Source organism: Microcaecilia unicolor, chromosome 11, assembly GCF_901765095.1.
Source record: "Microcaecilia unicolor chromosome 11, aMicUni1.1, whole genome shotgun sequence".
NCBI classification, from domain to species: Eukaryota; Metazoa; Chordata; class Amphibia; order Gymnophiona; family Siphonopidae; genus Microcaecilia; species Microcaecilia unicolor.
In genome coordinates this window covers 24,808,110-24,831,866 of record NC_044041.1, presented here as the reverse complement: position 1 = coordinate 24,831,866, position 23,757 = coordinate 24,808,110, and the positions used below count along the sequence as shown (strand labels likewise).

General features: G+C 46.6%; 1 protein-coding gene across 1 annotated transcript in view; it reads left to right on the top strand.

The window, feature by feature from the left end:
- The window catches only part of GRK3 (G protein-coupled receptor kinase 3), a 441,692-nt gene that overhangs the window by 48,091 nt on the left and 369,844 nt on the right, over positions 1 to 23,757 (top strand). Inside the window, exon 2 of the mRNA XM_030219404.1 lies at positions 21,860 to 21,936. Coding sequence (XP_030075264.1) covers positions 21,860 to 21,936 — 77 coding nt within the window. The remainder of the gene's footprint in view (positions 1 to 21,859; positions 21,937 to 23,757) is intronic.

The window sequence follows — 23,757 nt, the reverse complement described above, 5'->3', positions numbered from 1 at the left end:
CAGCATTTATGACTGCTTTAGATGTTATGTCCAGTTCTACTAGAGCAGCAAGCAGGTCCCTCGAATAGCCTAGTGGTTGGTGCAATCCACAGTAGAGAAAGTGACCCAGGCCCACAGTCAACTCTATTACACTTGTAGTGGAAAGTGTCAGCCCCCCAAACCCCCTCAAAACCTACTGTACCCACATATATGTGACACTTACAGCCATAAGGACTATTGTAATGGTATATAGTTGGGTACAATATGTTTTTCGTGGGTTTTGAAGGGCTCACCATACAATATCAGGGGGTAATGATGAGATGTGTACTTGGTAGCTTTTATGTCAAGTCCACTGCTCTGCTGGGATGCCTATCCACCTTATAATTGAAAGAGAAAAACGCCTAGATTTCGACCCAAATCGGGAGATAGACGTTTATCTTACAAAAACGAATAAATCGGTATAATGGAAAGCCGATTTTGGACGTTTTCAACTGCACTCCATCACGGAAGCGTACAAAGTTGACAGGGGCGTGTCGGAGGCGTGGCAAAGGTGGAACTGGGGTGTGGTTATCGGCCGAGGCGAGATGGGCGCCTTTCGCCGATAATGGAAAAAAAGTATGCGTTTGTAGCTAGAATTTAGGGCACTTTTCCTGGACCCTGTTTTTTCACGAATAAGGCCCCAAAAAGTGCCCTAAATGACCAGATTACCACCAGAGGGAATCGGGGATGACCTCCCCTGACTCCCCCAGTGGTCACTAACCCCCTCCCACCACAAAAAAATGATGTTTCACAACTTTTTATTTTCACCCTCAAATGTCATACCCACCTCCCTGGCAGCAGTATGCAGGTCCCTGGAGCAGTTGTTAGGGGGTGCAGTGGACTTCAGGCAGGTGGACCCAGGCCCATCCCCCCCTACCTGTTACAATTGTGCTGCTTAATGCTTATTAGTCGTACAACCCCCCCAAACCCACTGTACCCACATGTAGGTGCCCCCCTTCACCCCTTAGGGCTATAGTAATGGTGTAGACTTGTGGGCAGTGGGTTTTGAGGAGGATTTGGGGGGCTCAACACACAAGGGAAGGGTGCTATGCACCTGGGAGCTCTTTTACCTTTTTTTTTGTTTTTGTAAAAGTGCCCCCTAGGGTGCCCGGTTGGTGTCGTGGTATGTGAGGGGGACCAGTGCACTACGACTCCTGGCCCCTCCCACGAACAAATGCCTTGGATTTATTCATTTTTGAGCTGGGCGCTTTCATTTTCCATTATCACTGAAAAACAAAAACGCCCAGCTCACAAATTGTCGAATAAAACATGGACGTCTATTTTTTCGAAAATACGGTTCGGTCTGCCCCTTCACGGACCCGTTCTCGGAGATAAATGCCAATGGAGATAGATGTTTTCGTTCAATTATGATGTGGCCAGTCTACTAGGAAAGCTGGCTCCTCCTTCATCACAATGGTTTTTAAACGTTTTTTTTTAATGGACCAAAAAGATAAATGTTTTGAGCACAAAATACCTATTTTTGAAAAAAAGGATAGTCATTTTTCTGTTTTGAAAATGGCTATATTCCCCTATTGAATTTTGGACGTTTTGAGCAAAATGTCCAAAGTTGCACTTATAATTTATCAAAGGGAGGAGATATATAAACAATGTATCATCAGCTCAGAAAATACCCTTAAGAACTTCAGGAAAACGTTGCCTCAAGAAGCCCCTGGCTCTAATATAAATTTCTACAGAGCTCATCGGGGCCGAAATTGCTTCATCATCGGCAACGCTAACCTATATCTATATATACAGCAGTCTGTGCCCTACATAGGCCAAATACTTTTTTCTTTTTATCTTTTAGTTTCTATTTTTCAATTTAAACTTATGAAGGGCATTAGTAGAGTCAGTGTATAATGGCTACTTAACTTAATACGGTCCAATCCTTCTTAAAGTAAGTCTATATTCGTAGCGCGACCAGGACCAACATTGGCCAGCGTTTCGTTGCCTGCGTCAGGGTCACAAGGTCTGCATTCCACTAGAGGAAAGAATACAGATATTAAAACTTATATTAAAACTTACGGACCGCCATGAAACACTGTTAGACTGAACTTCTTCATTATATTTCCTTCACTACCTTCATAGAAGGATCTGCTGTCTAATGTGGACCGGCATATACTCGAAAGGCTCCACTTATTTAAAGATTTTATTACGTCAGACGTTTAAATTGAAAAATAGAAACTAAAAGATAAAAAGAAAAAAGTATTTGACCTATGTAGGGCACAGACTGCTGTATATATAGATATAGGTTAGCGTTGCCGATGATGAAGCAATTTCGGCCCCGATGAGCTCTGTAGAGATTTATATTAGAGCCAGGGGCTTCTTGAGGCAACGTTTTCCTGAAGTTCTTAAGGGTATTTTCTGAGCTGATGATACATTGTTTATATATCTCCTCCCTTTGATAAATTATTTGTGCAAAAATAGAAGGAGGTTTCCTTTTGTTTTGTTTATAATTTGCCAATTACAAAGTTGCACTTAGACATCATATCGAAAATGCCCCTTTTTGTCTTGTCTTCAGATGCTTGAATCAGTTGTGTCCTGAGTACTTTTCCCAGCTAATGCTTGCCTACGTCCTCATGAGAAAACTTTGGACCTCCCAAAATAAATCACAGAAGGCTTTGTGCTTTCAGCAGCTTTCTAACGCTCACTATATAGAATGAAATACTTCTTGAGCTAAACACAGAAAATTCTTACCTTTCCTATTTGTTCTTTTCTTTGCTGCAATGAGAAAACAAACAAATAAATAGATTTGGCTGATTGGGTTTAACTTTATTTTTCTGCTCTTGTCAGAAGAGTAAAGGGGTCAATATTCAAATCAATTTATCTGTCCAGAAACAGCTTCTGACCACTTAAATCATTTGTTTGAGGCTATCTGCTGATCTTCCATGGTAGTTAATGGGTTTCTGCTGCTGAATAGCATTACAGACTGCTAAACTCAAAGCCGGCTATTTTTTCTGGGTGGTCCGGTGATGGATTGGCATTTAGGTGGTTAAGTGGCAATATTTATTTATTGGTCCACTTGTATCCCACATTTTCCCAGCTTATGCGGGCTCAATGTGGCTAACAAAGTTACAATAAAATTACATTATACAATAACAAAAATTGACAAGAGAAGCTAACAGAAGGAAAGGAGCGGATAAACTAACAAAACGGGAAAAGAATAAGGGAGTTAAACAGCATTGTTGACTTTGGGGTAGGCTTTGTTAAATAAATTTTTAGCAGTTTTTTAAAAGTTTGATGATCTGATGTCTCTTTCAAGAATCTCGGCAAAGCATTCCAGGTTCGCGGGCTGATGAATGAGAAGGAAGAGGCGTGGATTGTCTTATATTTTAGATGCCTGCATGAAGGATAGAGCCGATTTAAATAAGTTCGAGATGTCACCAAGGAATTTCTCAATGGCAAATCGATCAAATCGCACATGTACACAGGTGCTTCTCTGTAAATGATCTTGTGAGTTAAGGCACAGATCTTGAAATCAATACAGTCCTTAATGGGGAGCCAGTGAAGTTTCACACAAAGAGGCTGCGCACTGTCAAAGTGAGACTTACCAAAAAACAGTCTGGCTGCGGTGTTTTGAACCGTCTGGAGCTTCTTTCAGAATATAGTGTGTACAACCAGCAAAAATGCCACTGCAGTAATCGATGTGACTTAAGACCAAAGAGTGAATCAGTGTTCGAAAAATATCCTTAGGCAGGAGCTGTTTGATGCGTTTAAGCTTCTACAAAGAGAAGAACATTTTCTTCATAATTTGTTTAACGTGACAATCAAGCGACAGTTGGCTGTCCAACATGACCCCAGCAATGAATATCAGGGAATAATGCTGGCAGCAATGAAAAAAAATGTTAATAATATCACAAGTTGCTTGGGGTGAGGACCTTGAACGTTCAGATTAAAGTAAATATTTGTTAAAGGTACTCTTATTTGATATGACAGTCGTAACAACAATCACACTACCCACTGATTGTGTTGAGGAAAAGGCCTCGAGAAATCCCGTGACTCTAAAGGTCACTCGGGGTTGGGCTTTCTCATTATAGGCCAGAAAAACCCCATCAGACTGTTTTCAACAAGCTATAAACTTTAAACACACTTAGCTTAGCTTAGTTGAAAGTGCATCTCTGTGTTCCCATTTATCTCTGAGTCCGTGATCAATGATAGCCAACGTTTCGAATTCTGCTTCACGATCACCAGACAATTCTTTTCTGTTGGCGAGTGACATAGAGACAGAGCGATGAAAAAAAAAACCCATTTACCACCACCAGCAGAATATCTACCCTAAAGTTTCTTCAAAAACATAAAGAAGGGATAAAAATGAAATTGAAGTCCATGCACACTTTAGAGCTCTGATAAAGCTGGTAGGAGACAGCAGGCAGACCTGAGGGTCCCTCATAGTTTGTGGCTTTCACTGTGGAGTGTGGCAGCTGAAATTCAGAAAACTAACAGTGAATAAGTAGCCCAGTGTGAAGGTAGTCCTCAGTCCTTTGGTGTATGGTATTATCGTTAGTGGCCATGAAATGTTTTTGATTACATCAGGTTTGGCTTTGGTGGTGAATTGGAAACCCAAACATAATTGCTTTCAGTTGTCTTAGCTCTGACATAAGACACTGAGGGGGTCTTTTACTAACGTTTTTAGTACTCACTAAAATTGGGCGCATGCTAAACACATGAGTGCGCCTTAGTAAAAGGGGATCTGAGTAACTAAAAGCAACACTGGCTCCCTTTAAGGTGAGTGAAGTCAGTTCTGAGCTGTTTTTCTCTGGTTCTATCTGATGGCAGGGGATATTTAATCTATATGTCCGGACTGATCCGGCAAGACTCAAGGAAGGGGAATTAACAAGTAAATCCAATTCCCCCTAAACACTGATATGTTTCCTAAAAACAAACAAACCTTTATTAATTCAAAAAGAAACACCTAAATTCACAGTTTATAAACCGCAAGAAATAGAAGTCCTATTTATAAATATATTTAGTCTGAAACAATCATTTCTAAGGTAATTTGCTACTGTTCTTGTACACTTTTAAACCCTTTTGTTCCAAAGACTGCAAATGCATTTTTATTGCAAAACATCCTGATGCCATCAACAGTCTAAAAACCTTTAATTTTTGGTGACATTCTATTGAAAGTAATTAGGCCTTGGAAGAAACTTTGTAGTTGCTGTTAATGTTCACAACACTTCCTAATGAACAATTAAGCCTCTGTGTTTGGATTCATGAGGGAGTTTGGCATATTACCAAAAGGAAACACCTGTATACCAGTAGTTCAACAAATGCAGTAATCACAAAACTGTTGTTGCTGCTTTGTGCTAAAAATAACTGTTACTGACATGGCGGCTACTTAGCTGCTAAATACAGCTTCCGTGGATCTTTTACTAGTTTTTCTCTTAGATATGGTTCCAAAGTCAGCAATAGGTAAATTAAAGAATGTGTTCACTAAGAAGTAATGGAAAAGTTTAATTATAAGTGCTCATGTAGTAAAGAAAAATATTTCTAGCAGCTTAAAGCCTGCTGCAACAGCCTGTGTGAGAAATGTGTTGATCTAGTATCTCATAAAATAAATAAAGCTACAGAAGAAAATAAAAGCAGCACTTAAGCTGAAAATAAGCTGACCTAGTGGTTGTTTGCATTTAATGGGGGTAGTTTTGTAAAACACTTTTCATGTGTAAATCATGCTTTATATATGGAGAAGTTGCTTTATGAAATTGCACAGCCAGATACGTGCATATGAATATGGGCACTGAGAAGATGGCATGTACTTATATGCATATTGCACATATACTGTAGATGTTACAGGGAGTGTAGTGTAGTTGGAGTGTATGTGTGTAATTTACGTTCTCCGAGGACAAGCAGGCTGCTTGTTCTCACTGATGGGTTGACGTCCTCGGCAGCCCCCTCCATCGGAAAGTTTACTAGCAAAGGCCTTTGCTAGTCCTCGCGCGCCCATGCGCACCGCGCATGCGCGGCCGTCTTCCCGCCCGAAACCGGCTCGAGCCGGCCAGTCTTCTTTCGTCCGCACTCGGTACGGTCGTGTTACGCCGTTCGTGCCCCAGAGAGTCGACCTCGCGCGTCCTTTTCGACGTGTTTTTGTCCTTTTTTACCTTGCAAAAGTTCGGGAAGCGCTCCGGTAGTATTCCGGAAGACCCTTTCGGGTTTTCTGCCCTTCCCGTATTTCCAGTTTTTGCCCCGTAAGTTTTCTTTCGTTGTCGGGGTAGGCCTCTTTTGGCCTCGGTCGAGATTTTTCTCCCTCTAAATTTTGGTGCTTCAATTTTCGCCATTTCGGCTTTTGATTTCGCCGGCGTGATTTTTCCGCCCATGACATCGAAGCCTTCCAGCGGCTTCAAGAAGTGCACCCAGTGCGCCCGGGTAATCTCGCTCACTGATAGGCACTCTGCATGTCTTCAGTGTCTAGGGGCCCAGCACCGCCCTCAGAACTGCAGTCTGTGTTCCCTGTTACAAAGGCGGACTCAGGTAGCGAGATTAGCCCAGTGGAACGTTTTGTTCTTGGGCTTTTCGTCGGCATCGGCACCGGAGGCATCGAGTGCATCGACGTCGTCAGCGTCCGGACCATCTTCCTTGGCTGCCGTTCCATCGACTGCATCGAGGCATCAGACCTCTGCATCGGCGCCGAGGCATCGGGCGACTGTATCGACGTCGGTGGTACCGAGACTTCGTCTGCTGATGTCGTCAGACGGAGGTGCATCGTCAGGAGTGCAGGTGAGGGCTGTCCATTCCCCTGCTGGTGGCGGTGAGCCTTCGGGTGGGTCTCCTCCTACCCTGAGGGCTCCTGCGGTACAGCCCCCCCGGGATCGACCCTCTTCGGTCTCGGCCCCGAGGAAGCGACGGATGGATTCTACGTCCTCCTCGTCGGTGCCGGGGAGCTCCGGTGACATGCTTCGGAAGAAGTCGAAGAAGCATCGACACCGGTCTCCTCCCCGTGTCGGCACCGAGAGCTCTGGGTCGCCGAGGGATTCGGCACCCAGCAGGCATCGGCACCGAGAGGACCGCTCACCCTCTGTTCAGGAGGTGTCGATGCGCTCCACTCTGGACAGCCCGGAACAGCCTCCTCGCCCGGAACAGGTTCTGGCGTCGACGCCTGCATCGACCCCTCAGCCTTTCTCTGCAGCCGCTCTAAACGGGAGCCTCCGGGCCGTTCTCCCAGAGATTCTGGGAGAGCTGTTGCGCCCTACCCCTCCGGTACCGGCGGTGCTTGCGCCTCCGGTGCCGTCGAGCGTGGCGCCGGCTGGCCCATCGCCCAGGTTGAGGTCCCCGACGTCGCGGCCACCTCCCAGGAAGGCTCCCCGACTACGTCGGCGGAGGGAGCTTCGCCGATGCGGGCGAGGGAGTCTACCTCTCGACGCCCCCACCGTGGACGGGGTTCCACCGAGTCGAGCAGGGCGAGGTTGCAGACACAGGTCCGTGAACTTGTGTCTGACACCGAGGGTGAGGCCTCGTGGGAGGAAGAGGAGGACCCCAGATATTTCTCTGACGAGGAGTCTGAGGGTCTTCCTTCTGATCCCACTCCCTCTCCTGAAAGACAGCTTTCTCCTCCCGAGAGTCTGTCTTTTGCTTCCTTTGTCCGGGAGATGTCTACGGCCATCCCCTTCCCGGTGGTTGTGGAGGACGAGCCCAGGGCTGAAATGTTTGAGCTCCTGGACTATCCTTCTCCACCTAAGGAAGCGTCCACTGTTCCCTTGCACCATGTCCTGAAAAAGACATTGCTTGCGAACTGGACCAAGCCACTAAGTAATCCCCACATTCCCAAGAAGATCGAGTCCCAGTACCGGATCCATGGGGACCCAGAGCTGATGCGCACCCAGTTGCCTCATGACTCTGGAGTTGTGGATTTGGCCCTAAAGAAGGCTAAGAGTTCTAGGGAGCATGCTTCGGCGCCCCCGGGCAAAGACCCTAGAACCTTAGACTCCTTTGGGAGGAAGGCCTACCATTCTTCTATGCTCGTGGCCAAGATCCAGTCTTACCAGCTCTACACGAGCATACACATGCGGAACAATGTGCGGCAGTTGGCGGGCTTGGTTGATGCTCTTCCCCCTGAGCAAGCCAAGCCTTTTCAGGAGGTGGTCAGGCAGCTGAAGGCGTGCAGAAAATTCCTGGCCAGAGGAGTTTATGACACTTTTGATGTTGCGTCCAGGGCCGCTGCTCAAGGTGTGGTGATGCGCAGGCTCTCATGGCTGCGTGCCTCCGACCTGGAGAATAGACTCCAGCAGCGGATTGCGGACTCGCCTTGCCGTGCGGACAACATTTTTGGAGAAAAAGTCGAGCAGGTGGTAGAGTCTCTCCACCAGCGGGACACCGCATTCGACAAGTTCTCCCGCCGGCAGCCTTCAGCCTCTACCTCTACAGGTAGAAGATTTTTCGGGGGAAGGAAGACTGGTCCCTATGCTTCTGGTAAGCGTAGGTACAATCCTCCTTCTCGACAGCCTGCGGCCCAGGCTAAGCCCCAGCGCGCTCGCTCTCGTCAGCAGCGTGCGCCTCAGCAAGGCCCCTCGGCTCCCCAGCAAAAGCAAGGGGCGAGCTTTTGACTGGCTCCAGCAGAGCATAGCCGACATCCAAGTGTCAGTGCCGGGCGACCTGCCAGTCGGGGGGAGGTTGAAAGCTTTTCACCAAAGGTGGCCTCTCATAACCTCCGATCAGTGGGTTCTCCAAATAGTCCGGCAAGGATACACCCTCAATTTGACCTCAAAACCTCCAAATTGTCCACCGGGAGCTCAGTCTTACAGCTTCCAGCACAAGCAGGTACTTGCAGAGGAACTCTCCGCCCTTCTCAGCGCCAATGCGGTCGAGCCCGTGCCATCCGGGCAAGAAGGGCTGGGATTCTATTCCAGGTACTTCCTTGTGGAAAAGAAAACAGGGGGGATGCGTCCCATCCTAGACCTAAGGGCCCTGAACAAATATCTCGTAAAAGAAAAGTTCAGGATGCTTTCCCTGGGCACCCTTCTCCCCATGATTCAGCAAAACGATTGGCTATGCTCTCTGGACTTGAAGGATGCCTACACACACATCCCGATACTGCCAGCTCACAGACAGTATCTGCGATTTCAGTTGGGCACACGCCACTTCCAGTACTGTGTGCTACCCTTTGGGCTCGCCTCTGCACCCAGGGTGTTCACAAAGTGCCTAGCTGTGGTAGCAGCGGCACTTCGCAGGCTGGGGGTGCACGTGTTCCCATATCTCGACGATTGGCTGGTGAAGAACACATCCGAGGCAGGAGCCCTGCAGTCCATGCAGATGACTATTCGCCTCCTGGAGCTACTGGGGTTTGTGATAAATTACCCAAAGTCCCATCTTTCCCCAGTGCAGAAACTCGAATTCATAGGAGCCCTGCTGGATTCTCGGACGGCTCGTGCCTATCTCCCAGAGGCGAGAGCCAACAACTTGTTGTCCATCGTCTCGCGGGTGCGAGCGTCCCAGCAGATCACAGCTCGGCAGATGTTGAGATTGCTGGGCCACATGGCCTCCACAGTTCATGTGACTCCCATGGCCCGCCTTCACATGCGATCTGCTCAATGGACCCTAGCCTCCCAGTGGTATCAGGCCGCTGGGGGACTAGAGGACGTGATCCACCTGTCCACGAGTTTTCTCGAATCCCTGTATTGGTGGACGATTTGCTCCAATTTGACTCTGGGACGTCCCTTCCAAATTCCTCAGCCACAAAAAGTGCTGACCATGGATGCGTCTCTCCTGGGATGGGGAGCTCATGTCGATGGGCTTCACACCCAAGGAAGTTGGTCCCTCCAAGAACGCGATCTACAGATCAATCTTCTGGAGTTGCGAGCGATCTGGAACGCTCTGAAGGCTTTCAGAGATCGGCTGTCCCACCAAATTGTCCAAATTCAGACAGACAACCAGGTTGCCATGTACTATGTCAACAAGCAGGGGGGCACCGGATCTCGCCCCCTGTGTCAGGAAGCCGTCAGCATGTGGCTCTGGGCTCGCCGTCTCGGCATGGTGCTCCAAGCCACATATCTGGCAGGCGTAAACAACAGTCTGGCCGACAGGTTGAGCAGGATTATGCAACCTCACGAGTGGTCGCTCAGTTCCAGGTTAGTGCGACAGATCTTCCAAGCGTGGGGCACCCCCTTGGTGGATCTCTTCGCATCTCGAGCGAACCACAAAGTCCCTCAGTTCTATTCCAGGCTTCAGGCCTCCGGCAGACTAGCATCGGATGCCTTCCTCCTGGATTGGGGGGAGGGCCTGCTGTATGCTTATCCTCCCATCCCTCTGGTGGGGAAGACTTTGTTGAAACTCAAGCAAGACCGAGGCACCATGATTCTGATTGCTCCTTTTTGGCCGCGTCAGATCTGGTTCCCCCTTCTTCTGGAGTTATCCTCCGAAGAACCGTGGAGATTGGAGTGTTTTCCGACCCTCATCACACAGGACGAGGGGGCGCTTCTGCATCCCAACCTCCAGTCTCTGGCTCTCACGGGCTGGATGTTGAGGGCGTAGACTTTGCCTCTTTAGGTCTGTCAGAGGGTGTCTCCCGCATCTTGCTTGCTTCCAGGAAAGACTCCACTAAGAGAAGTTACTTCTTCCATTGGAGGAGGTTTGCCGTCTGGTGTGACAGCAAGGCCCTAGATCCTCGCTCTTGTCCTACACAGACCCTGCTTGAATACCTTCTGCACTTGTCTGAGTCTGGTCTCAAGACCAACTCTGTAAGGGTTCACCTTAGTGCAATCAGTGCATACCATTACCGTGTGGAAGGTAAGCCGATCTCAGGACAGCCTTTAGTTGTTCGCTTCATGAGAGGTTTGCTTTTGTCAAAGCCCCCTGTCAAGCCTCCTACAGTGTCATGGGATCTCAATGTCGTTCTCACCCAGCTGATGAAACCTCCTTTTGAGCCACTGAATTCCTGCCATCTGAAGTACTTGACCTGGAAGGTCATTTTCTTGGTGGCAGTTACTTCGGCTCGTAGAGTCAGTGAGCTTCAGGCCCTGGTAGCCCAGGCCCCTTACACCAAATTTCATCATAACAGAGTAGTCTTCCGCACTCACCCTAAGTTCTTGCCAAAGGTCGTGTCGGAGTTCCATCTGAACCAGTCAATTGTCTTGCCAACATTTTTTCCCCGTCCTCATTCCTGCCCTGCTGAACGTCAGTTGCACACATTGGACTGCAAGAGAGCATTGGCCTTCTACCTGGAGCGGACACAGCCCCACAGACAGTCCGCCCAATTGTTTGTTTCTTTTGATCCCAATAGGAGGGGAGTGGCTGTAGGGAAACGCACCATATCCAGTTGGCTAGCAGATTGCATTTCCTTCACTTACGCCCAGGCGGGGCTGGCTCTTGAGGGTCATGTCACGGCTCATAATGTTAGAGCCATGGCTGCGTCGGTAGCCCACTTGAAGTCAGCCTCCATTGAAGAAATTTGCAAAGCTGCGACGTGGTCATCTGTCCACACATTCACATCTCATTACTGCCTGCAGCAGGACATCCGACGCGATAGTCGGTTCGGGCAGTCAGTTCTTCAGAACCTGTTTGGGCTTTAGGATCCAACTCCACCCCCCGAGGGCCCTGTTTGTTCTGTTCCAGGCTGCACTCTCAGTTAGTTGGTAAATTTTTTAGGTCAATCTCATTTATGTCCTCGCCGTTGCGAGGCCCAATTGACCATGGTTCTTGTTTTGAGTGAGCCTGGGGGCTAGGGATACCCCATCAGTGAGAACAAGCAGCCTGCTTGTCCTCGGAGAAAGCGAATGCTACATACCTGTAGAAGGTATTCTCCGAGGACAGCAGGCTGATTGTTCTCACAAACCCGGCCGCCTCCCCTTTGGAGTTGAGTCTTCCCTTGAAGTGTATTGTCTTGCTACATACTGGACTGGCCGGCTCGAGCCGGTTTCGGGCGGGAAGATGGCCGCGCATGCGCGGTGCGCATGGGCGCGCGAGGACTAGCAAAGGCCTTTGCTAGTAAACTTTCCGATGGAGGGGGCTGCCGAGGACGTCAACCCATCAGTGAGAACAATCAGCCTGCTGTCCTCGGAGAATACCTTCTACAGGTATGTAGCATTCGCTTATTATGCAGAAGAGGTATACATTTGTATACTCTTCAGTAGTTTTGCCCATCTTGGGTTTGTCTGCGGGCACAGAGGATCAACGACGTCTGTGAAAGCTCAATATCAAGAGAGTTCTCAAGACGTATTTGCAAGAAACAGAGGAGTTTAGATGATGGGATCATCTTTTTCTACTTCTTGGTCATTACCACAAAGGACTGGTGGCTTCTAAGGCTACCATTTCTAGGTGGATTAAGGAAATGTTTTCTTCCATTTACCTTCTTTCAGGCAAACCTATTCCAGAAGGAGTGAAAGCCCATTCCACGAGGGGTCAAGCTGCATATTGGGCTGAGCGCTTCTTGGTACCTCCTTTGGAGATCTGCAAAGTGGCGACTTGGTCTTCCTTGCATTCTTTTTCCAAGCATTACAGAGTTGATGTGTAGTCTCTTCAGGATGCTGTTTTTGGTGAATGTGTGCTTACAGTAGGATTATTAGGGTCCCTCCCTTAAATGCACTGCTCTATTACTTCCCATAAGTCATTTTCTGGGCTGGTATGGAGAGACCTTAAGGAAGGAGAATTTAGATCTTACCTGCTAATTTGCTTTAGTCCCTGTGGGCTGGCCCAGAACCCTCCCTCTGATTGGTTTTCTTTTGCTGGCTAAAGTAGAGTTTTTTGTTTTTGAGGTTGCCTCGGTTCCTCGTAAAACTGCTTCATTCTTTTGTACTGTACCTCTTGTTCAAATTTTAATGAAATAAAACCCCCCCACACTGACTATATGTCATGAGTGGCTGTTCAAGTTCACCGGGTGCACAGATATTACTGTTTCTTTCTCTTCCATTCTCTTCTGCTTTGTTAAGATAATACTGAATCTACCTCTAACTGGCCAGGGCTCTTGTTGGCTCTCACAAAAGTCGGAGTTCTCAGTCTCCACTTGCTGGAAGGCATTCACAACCCATCAGTCACTTTCTGGGCTGCTCTGGAGGGACTAAAGGAAAGCAAATTAGCAGGTAATATCTAATTTCTCCTTACTTTCAGCTGGTAACATTATAAAATATTAAAACATCAACATTATGAAAACAGTATTTGAAAATACATAACACCAAAAGAACTAGAATACTGCAGATCTGCTTGCAGATAGAAAGATTTGCTCCTCCTGCATAGATGGAGACGATAAAGGCATCGATTCTGGCAGGTCGGCTTCTGTCAAATTGACCTTTGGAGAGGGATAGCTTTGCACCTCCAGAATGATAGTAAATGAAGAAGACATCGACGCTGGGGGGGGGGGGGGGGGGGGGTTGACTTCTGCTGATCAACTTCAGGTGCCTGGGTCTAGCAACTCATTGACAGAAAAAACTGTGACAGATTTGTTGGCTTTCCTTCTCAAGTCCTCAAGTGTCTTGGTGTAAGGAGCAAATACAGAGCTTGCGAGAGAGAGGTACGTCTGGCGAAGGCGCAAGCGGAAGAACAAATGGCTAGAAATGTAAGGAGGGGCGACAAAAATTTCTTCAGGTATATTAGTGAAAGAAGAAGGACTGAAAAGGGAATTGTGAGACTAAAAGATACAGCGAACCGCTATGTAGATAATGATGAAGAAAAAGCCAATTTGCTAAATAGATACTTTTGTTCGGTTTTCACTGAAGAAAATCCTGGAGAAGGACCACGAGGGACTGGCAAAAGTACACCTGAGAATGGAATGGATATAGCACAGTTCACGGAAGAGAGTGTGTATCAACAACTTGGAAAGCTAAAGGTGGACAAAGCCATGGGACCGGACGGGATCCACCCCAGAATATTGAGGGAGCTCAGAGAGGTTCTGGCGGGTCCTCTTAAAGATTTGTTAAATCCATGGAGACGGGAGAGGTTCCGAGGGACTGGAGAATGGCGGAGGTGGTACCTCTTCACAAAAGTGGTGATAGGGAAGAAGCTGGAAACTACAGGCCGGGAAGCCTCACTTCGGTTATTGGAAAAGTAATGGAAGCCATGCTGAAGGAAAGGATAGTGAATTTCCTAGAAGCCAACAAGTTGCAAGATCCGAGACAACATGGTTTTACCAGAGGGAAATCGTGCCAAACGAATCTCATTGAATTCTTTGATTGGGTAACTGGAGAATTGAATCATCGACATGCTATAGACGTAATCTACTTAGATTTTAGCAAAGCTTTTGACACGGTTCTCCACAGGAGGCTCTTAAATAAACTAGATGGGCTGAAGATAGGTCCCGAAGTGGTGAACTGGATTAGGAACTGGTTGACAGACAGACGACAGAGGGTGGTGGTAAATGGAGTTCGCTCGGAGGAGGGAAAGGTGAGTAGTGGAGTGCCTCAGAGATCGGTGCTGGGGCCGATTCTGTTCAATATATTTGTGAGTGACATTGCCGAAGGGTTAGAAGGTAAAGTTTGCCTATTTGCGGATGATACTAAGATTTGCAACAGAGTGGACACCCCGGAGGGAGTGGAAAGCATGAAAAGGGATCTGAGGAAGCTAGAAGAATGGTCTAAGGTTTGGCAATTAAAATTCAATGTGAAGAAATGCAAAGTGATGCACTTAGGCAATAGAAATCCACGGGAGATGTATGTGTTAGGCGGGGAGAGTCTGATAGGTACTGAGGGGGAGAGGGATCTTGGGGTGATAGTATCCGAGGATCTAAAGGCGACGAAACAGTGTGACAAGGCGGTGGCCGTAGCGAGAAGGTTGCTAGGCTGTATAGAGAGAGGTATGATCAGCAGAAGAAAGGAAGTGTTGATGCCCCTGTACAAGTCGTTGGTGAGGCCCCACCTGGAGTATTGTGTTCAGTTTTGGAGGCCGTACCTTGCGAAGGATGTTAAAGAAATGGAAGCGGTGCAAAGAAAAGCTACGAGAATGGTATGGGATTTGCGTTCCAAGACGTATGAGCAAAGACTTGCTGACCTGAACATGTATACCCTGGAGGAAAGGAGGAACAGGGGTGATATGATACAGACGTTCAAATACTTGAAAGGTATTAATCCGCAAAAAAATCTTTTCCGGAGATGGGAAGGCGGTAGAACGAGAGGACATGAAATGAGATTGAAGGGGGGCAGACTCAAAAAAGATGTCAGGAAGTATTTTTTCACGGAGAGGGTGGTGGATGCTTGGAATGCCCTCCCGCGGGAGGTGGTGGAGATGAAAACGGTAACGGAATTCAAACATGCGTGTGATATGCATAAAGGAATCCTGTGCAGTAGGAATGGATCCTCACAAGCTTAGCCAAAATTGGGTGGTGGAGCAGGTGGGGGAAGAGAGGTTGGTGGTTGGGAGGCGAGGATAGTGGAGGGCAGATTTATACGGTCTGTGCCAGAGCCGGTGATGGGAGGCGGGACTGGTGGTTGGGAGGCGGGAAATACTGCTGGGCAGACTTGTACGGTCTGTGCCCTGAAAAAGGCAGGTACAAATCAAGGTAAGGTATGCACATATGAGTTTATCTTGTTGGGCAGACTGGATGGACCATGCAGGTCTTTTTCTGCCGTCATCTACTATGTTACTATGTTATGTTTTAGACTGTGCTGCAGCATGCAATCACATTCCTCCATGTCATGGAACTTTTTTTCCAACATTGAACACCCATTTTGCTATTTTTGCCTCTGTGAGTGGCATGATTTTTGAAGTCTTAGCCATCTCTTCATTGCTATCGCTGCTCTGATGCCTTCTTGTCCAGGTCTTCATTGCTGGTCTGTATTGCAGTCTCTGCCAAAATTTCCTCAACTTTTTCTTGTTTCATGTCCTTAAAGCCTTTCTGCGGATTTTTCACGTGAAACTCATGATGTTTTCCACATTTCTATTTGTGTTTTTTGCTACATATTCAAAGCCCTCGGAGTTTGTTACGCAGTCCGGGCAAGTTTTTTTCCAATTATTGTTTACATTAGCCTGTGTGACGCAATCCCAGGCTATGCCAATATAGTCAATTAAATTGCATATTGTCACTGTCTTCCAGTAATCAAGCATGGTGGCATCTAAAGCTTCACAGACCTTGCTGTAAAGCAGTGGCGTAGTTAGGGCCGGTCATTTTTTAACACCCCCCTCCAAAATCTAGTACTAGGCATGCCGAGAATACAAAACACTTAGGACCTATAGAGCAATTCTACCATACCATAAGCAGTCATTTCTACGAATCACACAAGGAAAAGGAAAGCATCTTAAACGCTACAGTGAGCACTAGAACATCAATTCACCTATTGTAAAACGAAACCAGACAGAATTGTACAGATCGTTGATCCTGCACAGTCAATGCCAACTGAAAGCCATGTCTTTTTCACAAACACAGATACACCCTAATCCACTGTAGAATAAGTAATAATCTATTTAGACAAAAATTAAACTGAACCCCCAAGATGCCAGACTCTGCATACAATGCAACACCACAGAAACAGAAAATGTCCCCTAGTACTGTGCAAAATATAAAGACAGCAGATGTAAATTTGAAAAAAACTAGCAAGAACCAATTACCACTTTACAAATTAACAAATAGAAATAAAATAAATATAGAAAATAAAATAATACCATTTTATTGGACTAATACATTTAGCTTTCGGAGGCCAAAACATCCTTCCTCAGGTCAATACAGTATAGTGCTGTTACAGTATCCTATCCTGACCTGAGAAAGGGGGTTTTGTTCTCTGAAAGTTAGCCAAAATGTATTAAAATTAGTCCAATAAAAAGATTACCTTGTTTACATGTTTTATTATAAACATTTATTAACACAGCTACAATACTACTTTATCCTAAAGCAAAAAAATAAAAATATATATTTTATTTACAGTTTGTTGTCTCTGGTTTCTGCTTTCCTCATCTTCTTTTCACTGTCTTCTATCCAGCATCTGTCTTTGTTCTCTCTGTGCCATCCAGTGTCTGCCCTCTCTGCTGATCCCTCCATCCAATGTCTGCCCTCTCTCCCTGCTTCTTCCATCTACATCTGCCCTCTATCTCTGCCCCTTCCATCCACCATCTGCCCCTGTTTGCCCTCTCTCTCCCCCTTCCATTCACTGTCTGCCCTTTCTATCCCTTCCATCCACTGTCTGCCCTTTTTCTCTGCCTCTTCAATCCACCATTTGCCCTCCCTCTCCCATCCATCCAGGGTCTGCCCTCCCTCTCACACCCCCTTCCATCCAGGATCTGTCCCCTTTCTCTGCCCCTTTTTTCAGCCCCCAGTTCCAGCCCCACTATCCCACCAGTCCCCAGTTTCAGCCCCAGCCCTTTTCTCCCACCAGTCCCGAGCTTCAGCCCCAGCCACTTCTCCCTGTCTCCTTTTCAGCCCCCAGTCCCCACAGTTTTAGCCCCTGCCCCTTTTCAGCCTCCAGTCCCAGTACTAGCCCCCTTATTCCACCTACCCTCCTTTTCAGCCCCCAGTTCCAGCCCCCTTCATCCACATGCCTTGCATTAGGGCCCACTTTTTTAGCCCCAGACCCATTCTCCCACCAACCCCAGGCATGCCCCATTTTTTCACCAACCCCAGGCATGGCCCCTTCTCAGACCCCAGTTCCAGCCCCCCTCTCCCATCTGAGAACCTCATCCCCCTCTCCCATCTGGGCACCCCATCCCCTTCTCCCATCTGGGCTCCCATCCCCTTCTCCCATCTGGGCTCCCCATCCCCTTCTCCTATCTGGGCTCCCATCCCCTTCTCCCATCTGGGCTCTCATCCCCTTTTCCCATCTGGGCTCCCCAACCCCTGCTCCCATCTGGGCTCCCCACCCCATCCCCTTCTCGCATCTGGGCACCCCTACCCCTTCCCCCATCTGGGCCCCCCCCGACCTGACTCGCCTTGCCTACCAGCTCCGTCGAGACGACAGCCCTCTTCTCCTGCCACCACCCTGCCTTTTAAATAAAATCAGTGAAGCGGCGTGGCAGGCAGTGCCTCGCGTCTGCCCTGCTTGTAAAAGAAGTAGATCTCCTCGTCGTCGTCGGGCCTCACTGTGTCCCGCCCTCGTGGAAATAGGAAGTTACGTCAGAGGAGGGCGGGACGCAGTGAGGCCCGATGAGATCTACTTCTTTTACAAGCAGGGCAGACGCGAGGCGCTGCCTGCCACGCTGTTTCACTGATTTTTTTTTAAAGGTAGGATGGGAGCAGCGGGAGCGGAGCAGCCTCCCACCCGCTGACACCCGGGGCGGACCGCCCCCACCGCTCCGCCCTTGCTATGCCACTGCTGTAAAGCACCCGCATGTACTGGCTTTTGAAAGCCTTTATTATTCCCTAATCATGGAGCTGGATGATGGACGTTGTGTTCGGAGGCAGGAAGAGAACTTCAGCGTTAAGGTGTGCATTTTTGAGGTCCTCATGACACGGTGTATTGGTGCATTATCCAAAATCAGCAGTACCTTAAAGGCAAGGTTTTTACAGTGGAGATAATGTTCAACTTCTGGAATGAAACAGTTGTTAAAACCAATCCCAGAATAATTTGGACATCATCCAAGCTTTGTGGTTCTATCTCCAATGGACTGGCATGCAGTTCAGGTTCTTTCCTTTAAGTGTGTGAGGATTTTGGGCTCTGTAACCATAAAAGGCTTGCATTTGAAATCACCCTTGGCATTAGGCTTACATTTGAAATCACCCTTGAAATTGGCACAAAATAACAGGGTGGCATGATTTTTAAATGCCTTAAAGCCAGGGACTTTTTCTGCCATTTTCGTTATATATGTTCATTCCCTAGTCTACTTATAAAACAAAGCCAGTCTCATCAACATTGAAGACCTGCTCTGGCACAAAACCCTTTTCTTCTATCATACTTAGAAAGCATTTTTTAAATAGTCTTCTGCAGCTTCGTTGTCAGCTGAACCTGCCTCGCTGGAAAGGCTTACAATTGTTAAAAAATCATTTTTATTGAATCAACAGTTATACGTACAGCAAGAATGAAAATCTGATATGAACAGCCAACTGATTAACAATGTAAACAATATTGGATCTAAAACTTTTTCTCCCCCATCCCACCCCTCCCCCACCCTTCTTCATACATTTAGGCATTAAGTATAACAAGCAGGGAGAGCTATGAATTCAAAATCTGACTACGGGCTGCTGGTTGTAGTGTGTTCCAAAAATACTCCCTGCAGCACTTAAAGGCTTTCTGTTTATACTAGAAATGTCGAACTGTTCTTCTCTTTATAGAAGGTGACAAGATCATTTGGGAACGCCAGCTGGAGTATTGCAGGGGTGCAGACTCTCTTCAGCATTGCAGAATCACACCTTTAGCCACCAGGACTTCTTGCCTTAGAAATGCCACCATACTGGGAGCAACAGGAGCTGCAAGATGATATTCCTCAAAGAGAAGTGTCGGGTCCAACTGGACCGATCAATGCCACTGGTTTTGTGTTGCGTTCAATACATCTGTCCAAAACTCCTGCACCACTGAGCAGCTTCACAACATTTGGGCCAATTTTGCAGGGGTATGGTTACCTTTTGGACACTTCGCTGACTCTGCAAATGCACCACAGTGCACTCGATGTGGAGAAATGTACGCTCTGAGGATAAGCTTGTATTGCATCTCCCAGTATTTTTTGTTAGGTATACAGCGGTAAACACGTTTGTTGCAGCTGGTGTGCCGTGATGGGGACCTCCAGATCTCTTGACCATTGAGTGGCTAGGCCTGCATAGTTCACATCTTCCATGATATCTTGCAAATATCTAGAATGATACATGAGTGGTACTCGATTTTGAGAGTTGAGCGTGAAAGCTTCATTTAACATCTCCTGCACATTTTCACAAAGGTCCGTCCAAGGGAGGCTACGCACAAAATGGTGAAGTTGAAAGTAAGCAAATATATCTGTTTGTAGGAGGTTATACTCTGTCTTTAAGGGATCCATCCTCTGCCAGCAGTTGTGATAAATATTGTACTCCCCTGGTCCTCCATCTGGCAAATACCGGAGGGAGTCAGTCCCTGAAGGGAAGTCCGGTTTATGCTGGATAGCTAGATATGTAGTCACTGCCGCTGAGAACCAATGTTTCCTGCAGATCTAATGCCAGGCAGCCCATGTGGTTTGAATGAATGGGTTCCAATGCAAATGCTTGGGAGCTCGGCCTTGCATTGTGAGTATTTGCCAGCTAAAGTGATCATTGGCAAATAATACTGGCTGTATACTGGTTAAAGAAAAATTTTCCTTACCCCAATACCAATCAATTTATATGCCTCAATATGCAGGTTACATTTAAATATCACGTTTAACATCTCCAACCCTCCATGTGATCTAGGTTTTTGTAGTACTGATATCGCCAACTGGGCTTGCTTTCCCTGCTACACATACCCCTGTAACATTTTGGTCAACATTCGCTCTTCTTTCATACGTATATAAATTGGGAGCATTTGAAAGTGTAGAACCACTTAGGTATTATAATCGTGCGCCCACCACATTCCCAGGGTCTTTCCTGTGTTGGATAGCAAGGGTGAGATGTTTCTCCCCAAAACTCCGAGAGATCCAGGACAAAGAGATATATATAAGAATAAAATAATACAAGTTTTTATTTTGAAACTGAAGTCAGAGTTGGTATATTTTTACCAACTCTGACTCAGACTCCACCTAAAATTGCTTCCGGCTCCAACTCCACAACTCCGACTCCACAACCCTGGTTACTATAGATAATACTTAATTAGCATTGTTATATTCTCACTAGTATATCTCCAACCTACCCTTCTATATGTCTGTCTCTCACTTTATTTTATTTATTTATTTGTAGCATTTGTATCCCACATTTTCCCACCAATTTGCAGGCTCAATGTGGCTTACATTATGCCGTAATGGCGATCGCCATTTCCGGGTAGAGAAATGTAATAGTAATACATTAAGGTGCATGCATGGTACAATATAATACAACTAGCCGTTGAGCCCGTAAAAGCGGGCTGGTATAGAGGTTTTCCTCCCCCCGCAGTCACCACCGCTCCCCTCCCCCCCGCGAAGTCGCCACCGCTCCCCCCCTCGAAGTCGTCATCGCCGCCGCCACCCCTCCACCCGGCCCGGGCCCTCTCTTCCCTTCTGAACTTACAGATCCATTCGCCGAACGCAGCAACGCACATCAGCTGAGCTGCCCCTTCCTTCTCTGCCTGTGTGTGTCCCGCCCTCGCTGACGTTACGTCACAGGAGGGCGGGGCCACAGGCAATGAAGGAAGGGCTCACTGCAGCTCAGCTGATGTGCGTTGCTGCGTTCGGCGAATGGATCTGTAAGTTCAGAAGGGAAGAGAGGGCCCGGGCCGGGTGGAGGGGTGGCGGCGGCGACTCCGAGTGGGGGGGGGGAGCGGTAGCAACGTCGGCGGCGCAGTTTCCCTCTCTGTCCCGCCCCCCCCCGTCATCACGGGGGCGGGACAGAGAGGGAAGTCTCTACTGCGCATTTGCAGTGAGTACAGTCACTCGCCGTTTATATGTTTGATATGGTGTTGCATAGAGGTTCCTGAGTGATAAGGTAAATTAACGCATAAGTTAGATAGTCTGTTATGAAAAGTTCATTTCCACATATGTGTTACTTGTTGGCTCTAGCATTGTAAAAAGTATGCCTTTTTAAGTTTTTAAAATTTTTTGTCCTTCCTATATGACTTCTAGTTGGTTTTCTACAATTCTAAGCTGCTTAGATATTGTATCGATTTGTGGTATGTTAAAGGCATGTAACTTGGAGAACATTCATTTATAAATAGAGGTTTATGAATCCACTTTAGAACAATATTTTCACTATGTCTTCCTTGTTTCTTAATTGACCTTTACACTTTGGTATTTTTCATTGTGCACCTTTCTGCTGTTAATTTATGACAGTCAGTTTAGAATGTCAGTAAATAAATGAAATCGAAATATACTAATTAGGTAAGATGCCAGTTCAAGCATGGATGGTAAGATCATTAACCTACATTTTATTTTTAATTTTCAGCATCCGAAGTGTGATGCAGAAGTATCTTGAAGAAAGAGGTGAACTGACATTCGACAAAATTTTTCATCAGAAAATTGGTAAGTTATTTTCTAGTGAATTTTCTCAGATTTTTACGATTTATATTTTTTATTTTACATTTACATATTAACATAAATGTTTCAGCAATATCTCACTTAACATTATCCAAAAATCTTTCCAAAGAAAACATATTCTTCACCTTTGTCCTCACAATTAGATTCAAGAACCAGGAAATAAAAAACATTCGGTGAAAAATAATCATCAATAGAGCAGTAGACAGCTTAACACACGCATCCGATTTACAGCAAACCAATTATTGGGTGCGACCAGGGTATCCCTAACACCTTCTTTAGAATTTACAAATTCTATCAGTTTCTTGGGGTCAGAGAAAACATAATTTATTGAATTCAAATACCCTAACGCAACTTGCGGTGATACTCCACAAGATGCGTTAGGTCCCTAAAATCGCAGTAAAATAACCCCAGTACTCCTGGTCCGGCAGAGCAGGCCCCCCCCCCCCAGCTCAAACCCTCCTCAGCATAAGATCCACCCCCCAGCTGATGTCCCATCCACCCCCCCATGATCCCAGTCCCTCCACTCTCTCCAGCCCCCTATGATTCCAGGCCCCCTTTTTTTGAAGTCTCCCACCCCCCACATAGACATAGCCCCACAGGGGCTAGCTTTGAAAGCATTGGTAGTCCAGAGGGCGTCTTTGCAGAAGTGAGGCCCAGTCGCTGCTGCCCAGTCTGGCGCCTTCAGCTTTGTAGTAGTTGCACCATTTTACTGAAGGTGCCAGACTGGGCATTTTTTAAAATGCTGACTGCTGTGGGCAGAATTAGCATATATTCAGTGCCAGGCCATGTTCAGGCAACTACACTGAATACTCAGAGCTTATGCAGGTCCCAGCTGAATATTGGCTGGGACCTGCATTAATTAAAAAAAAACAGGTGAGGCAGCCCCCCCATCCCTATCCACCTCCCACCCCCCCCCCAAGGAAATAGAGGGCTTCCCTAGCCCCCACTCACCTCTGTAGGCTCCCTTCACCCCACGCCACCCCCTTGGTGGTCTAGAGGGAAATCGGCAGGAGTGATGCCAACTCGCTCCTGCCAAGCAAGACCTGCAGTCCAAAATGGCTGCTGTGACCTTTAGTGGCAGCCTCGTGGTCAGAAGTTTCATAATATACTTGAATCCATTGATGTGAGTAGTACAATAATTTTTTCATCATACTAAGTACACATAAATTTTTCATCATATTTTAAATACCAGCAAAGGAAATGTGTGTTTGAGTGCAAGAAATGTCTAGTATGTTTAATATGTTATACACAAGGTAATGCACAGATCATTTAAAATTTTCAGTTTCAATGAGAATTATTGATGCGTAAGTACAAAAGTAAGGAGGTAATTTTGTAAAAGATTTTTCATGCATATAGGCTTTTTATAAAATTACCCCAGGGGTTATGTACCAAACATATGCAGAGGTGAGGTTTGGGTGGAGTTGCAATTTGCATATGTATTTTATAAAATAGATGCATATTTTGCATTCCAGGCCACCTGTTCCTGAGCAGGCGTAAATGTCTGTTGCCTCAATCTACCTATAATATCTGTCTAAAAATACTTAGAGGAGCCTATGGGGCTCATTTCCAAAGCACTTAAACTGACAAAGTAACCAAGGTGCATTTTCAAAGCACTTAAGACTTAAAAGTTCCATAGGTTGCTAAGGAACTTTGTAAGTCTAGATGCTTTGAAAATGAGCCTTTATGTAACTTTGTAAGTCTAAGTGATTTGAAAATACGCCTCTATGTGTCTATATAATATAGGCACCTTCATGGCCTTCATAGATAGGTGACCAATTATAAAATTACCTTCTAAGTGTTGAGTTT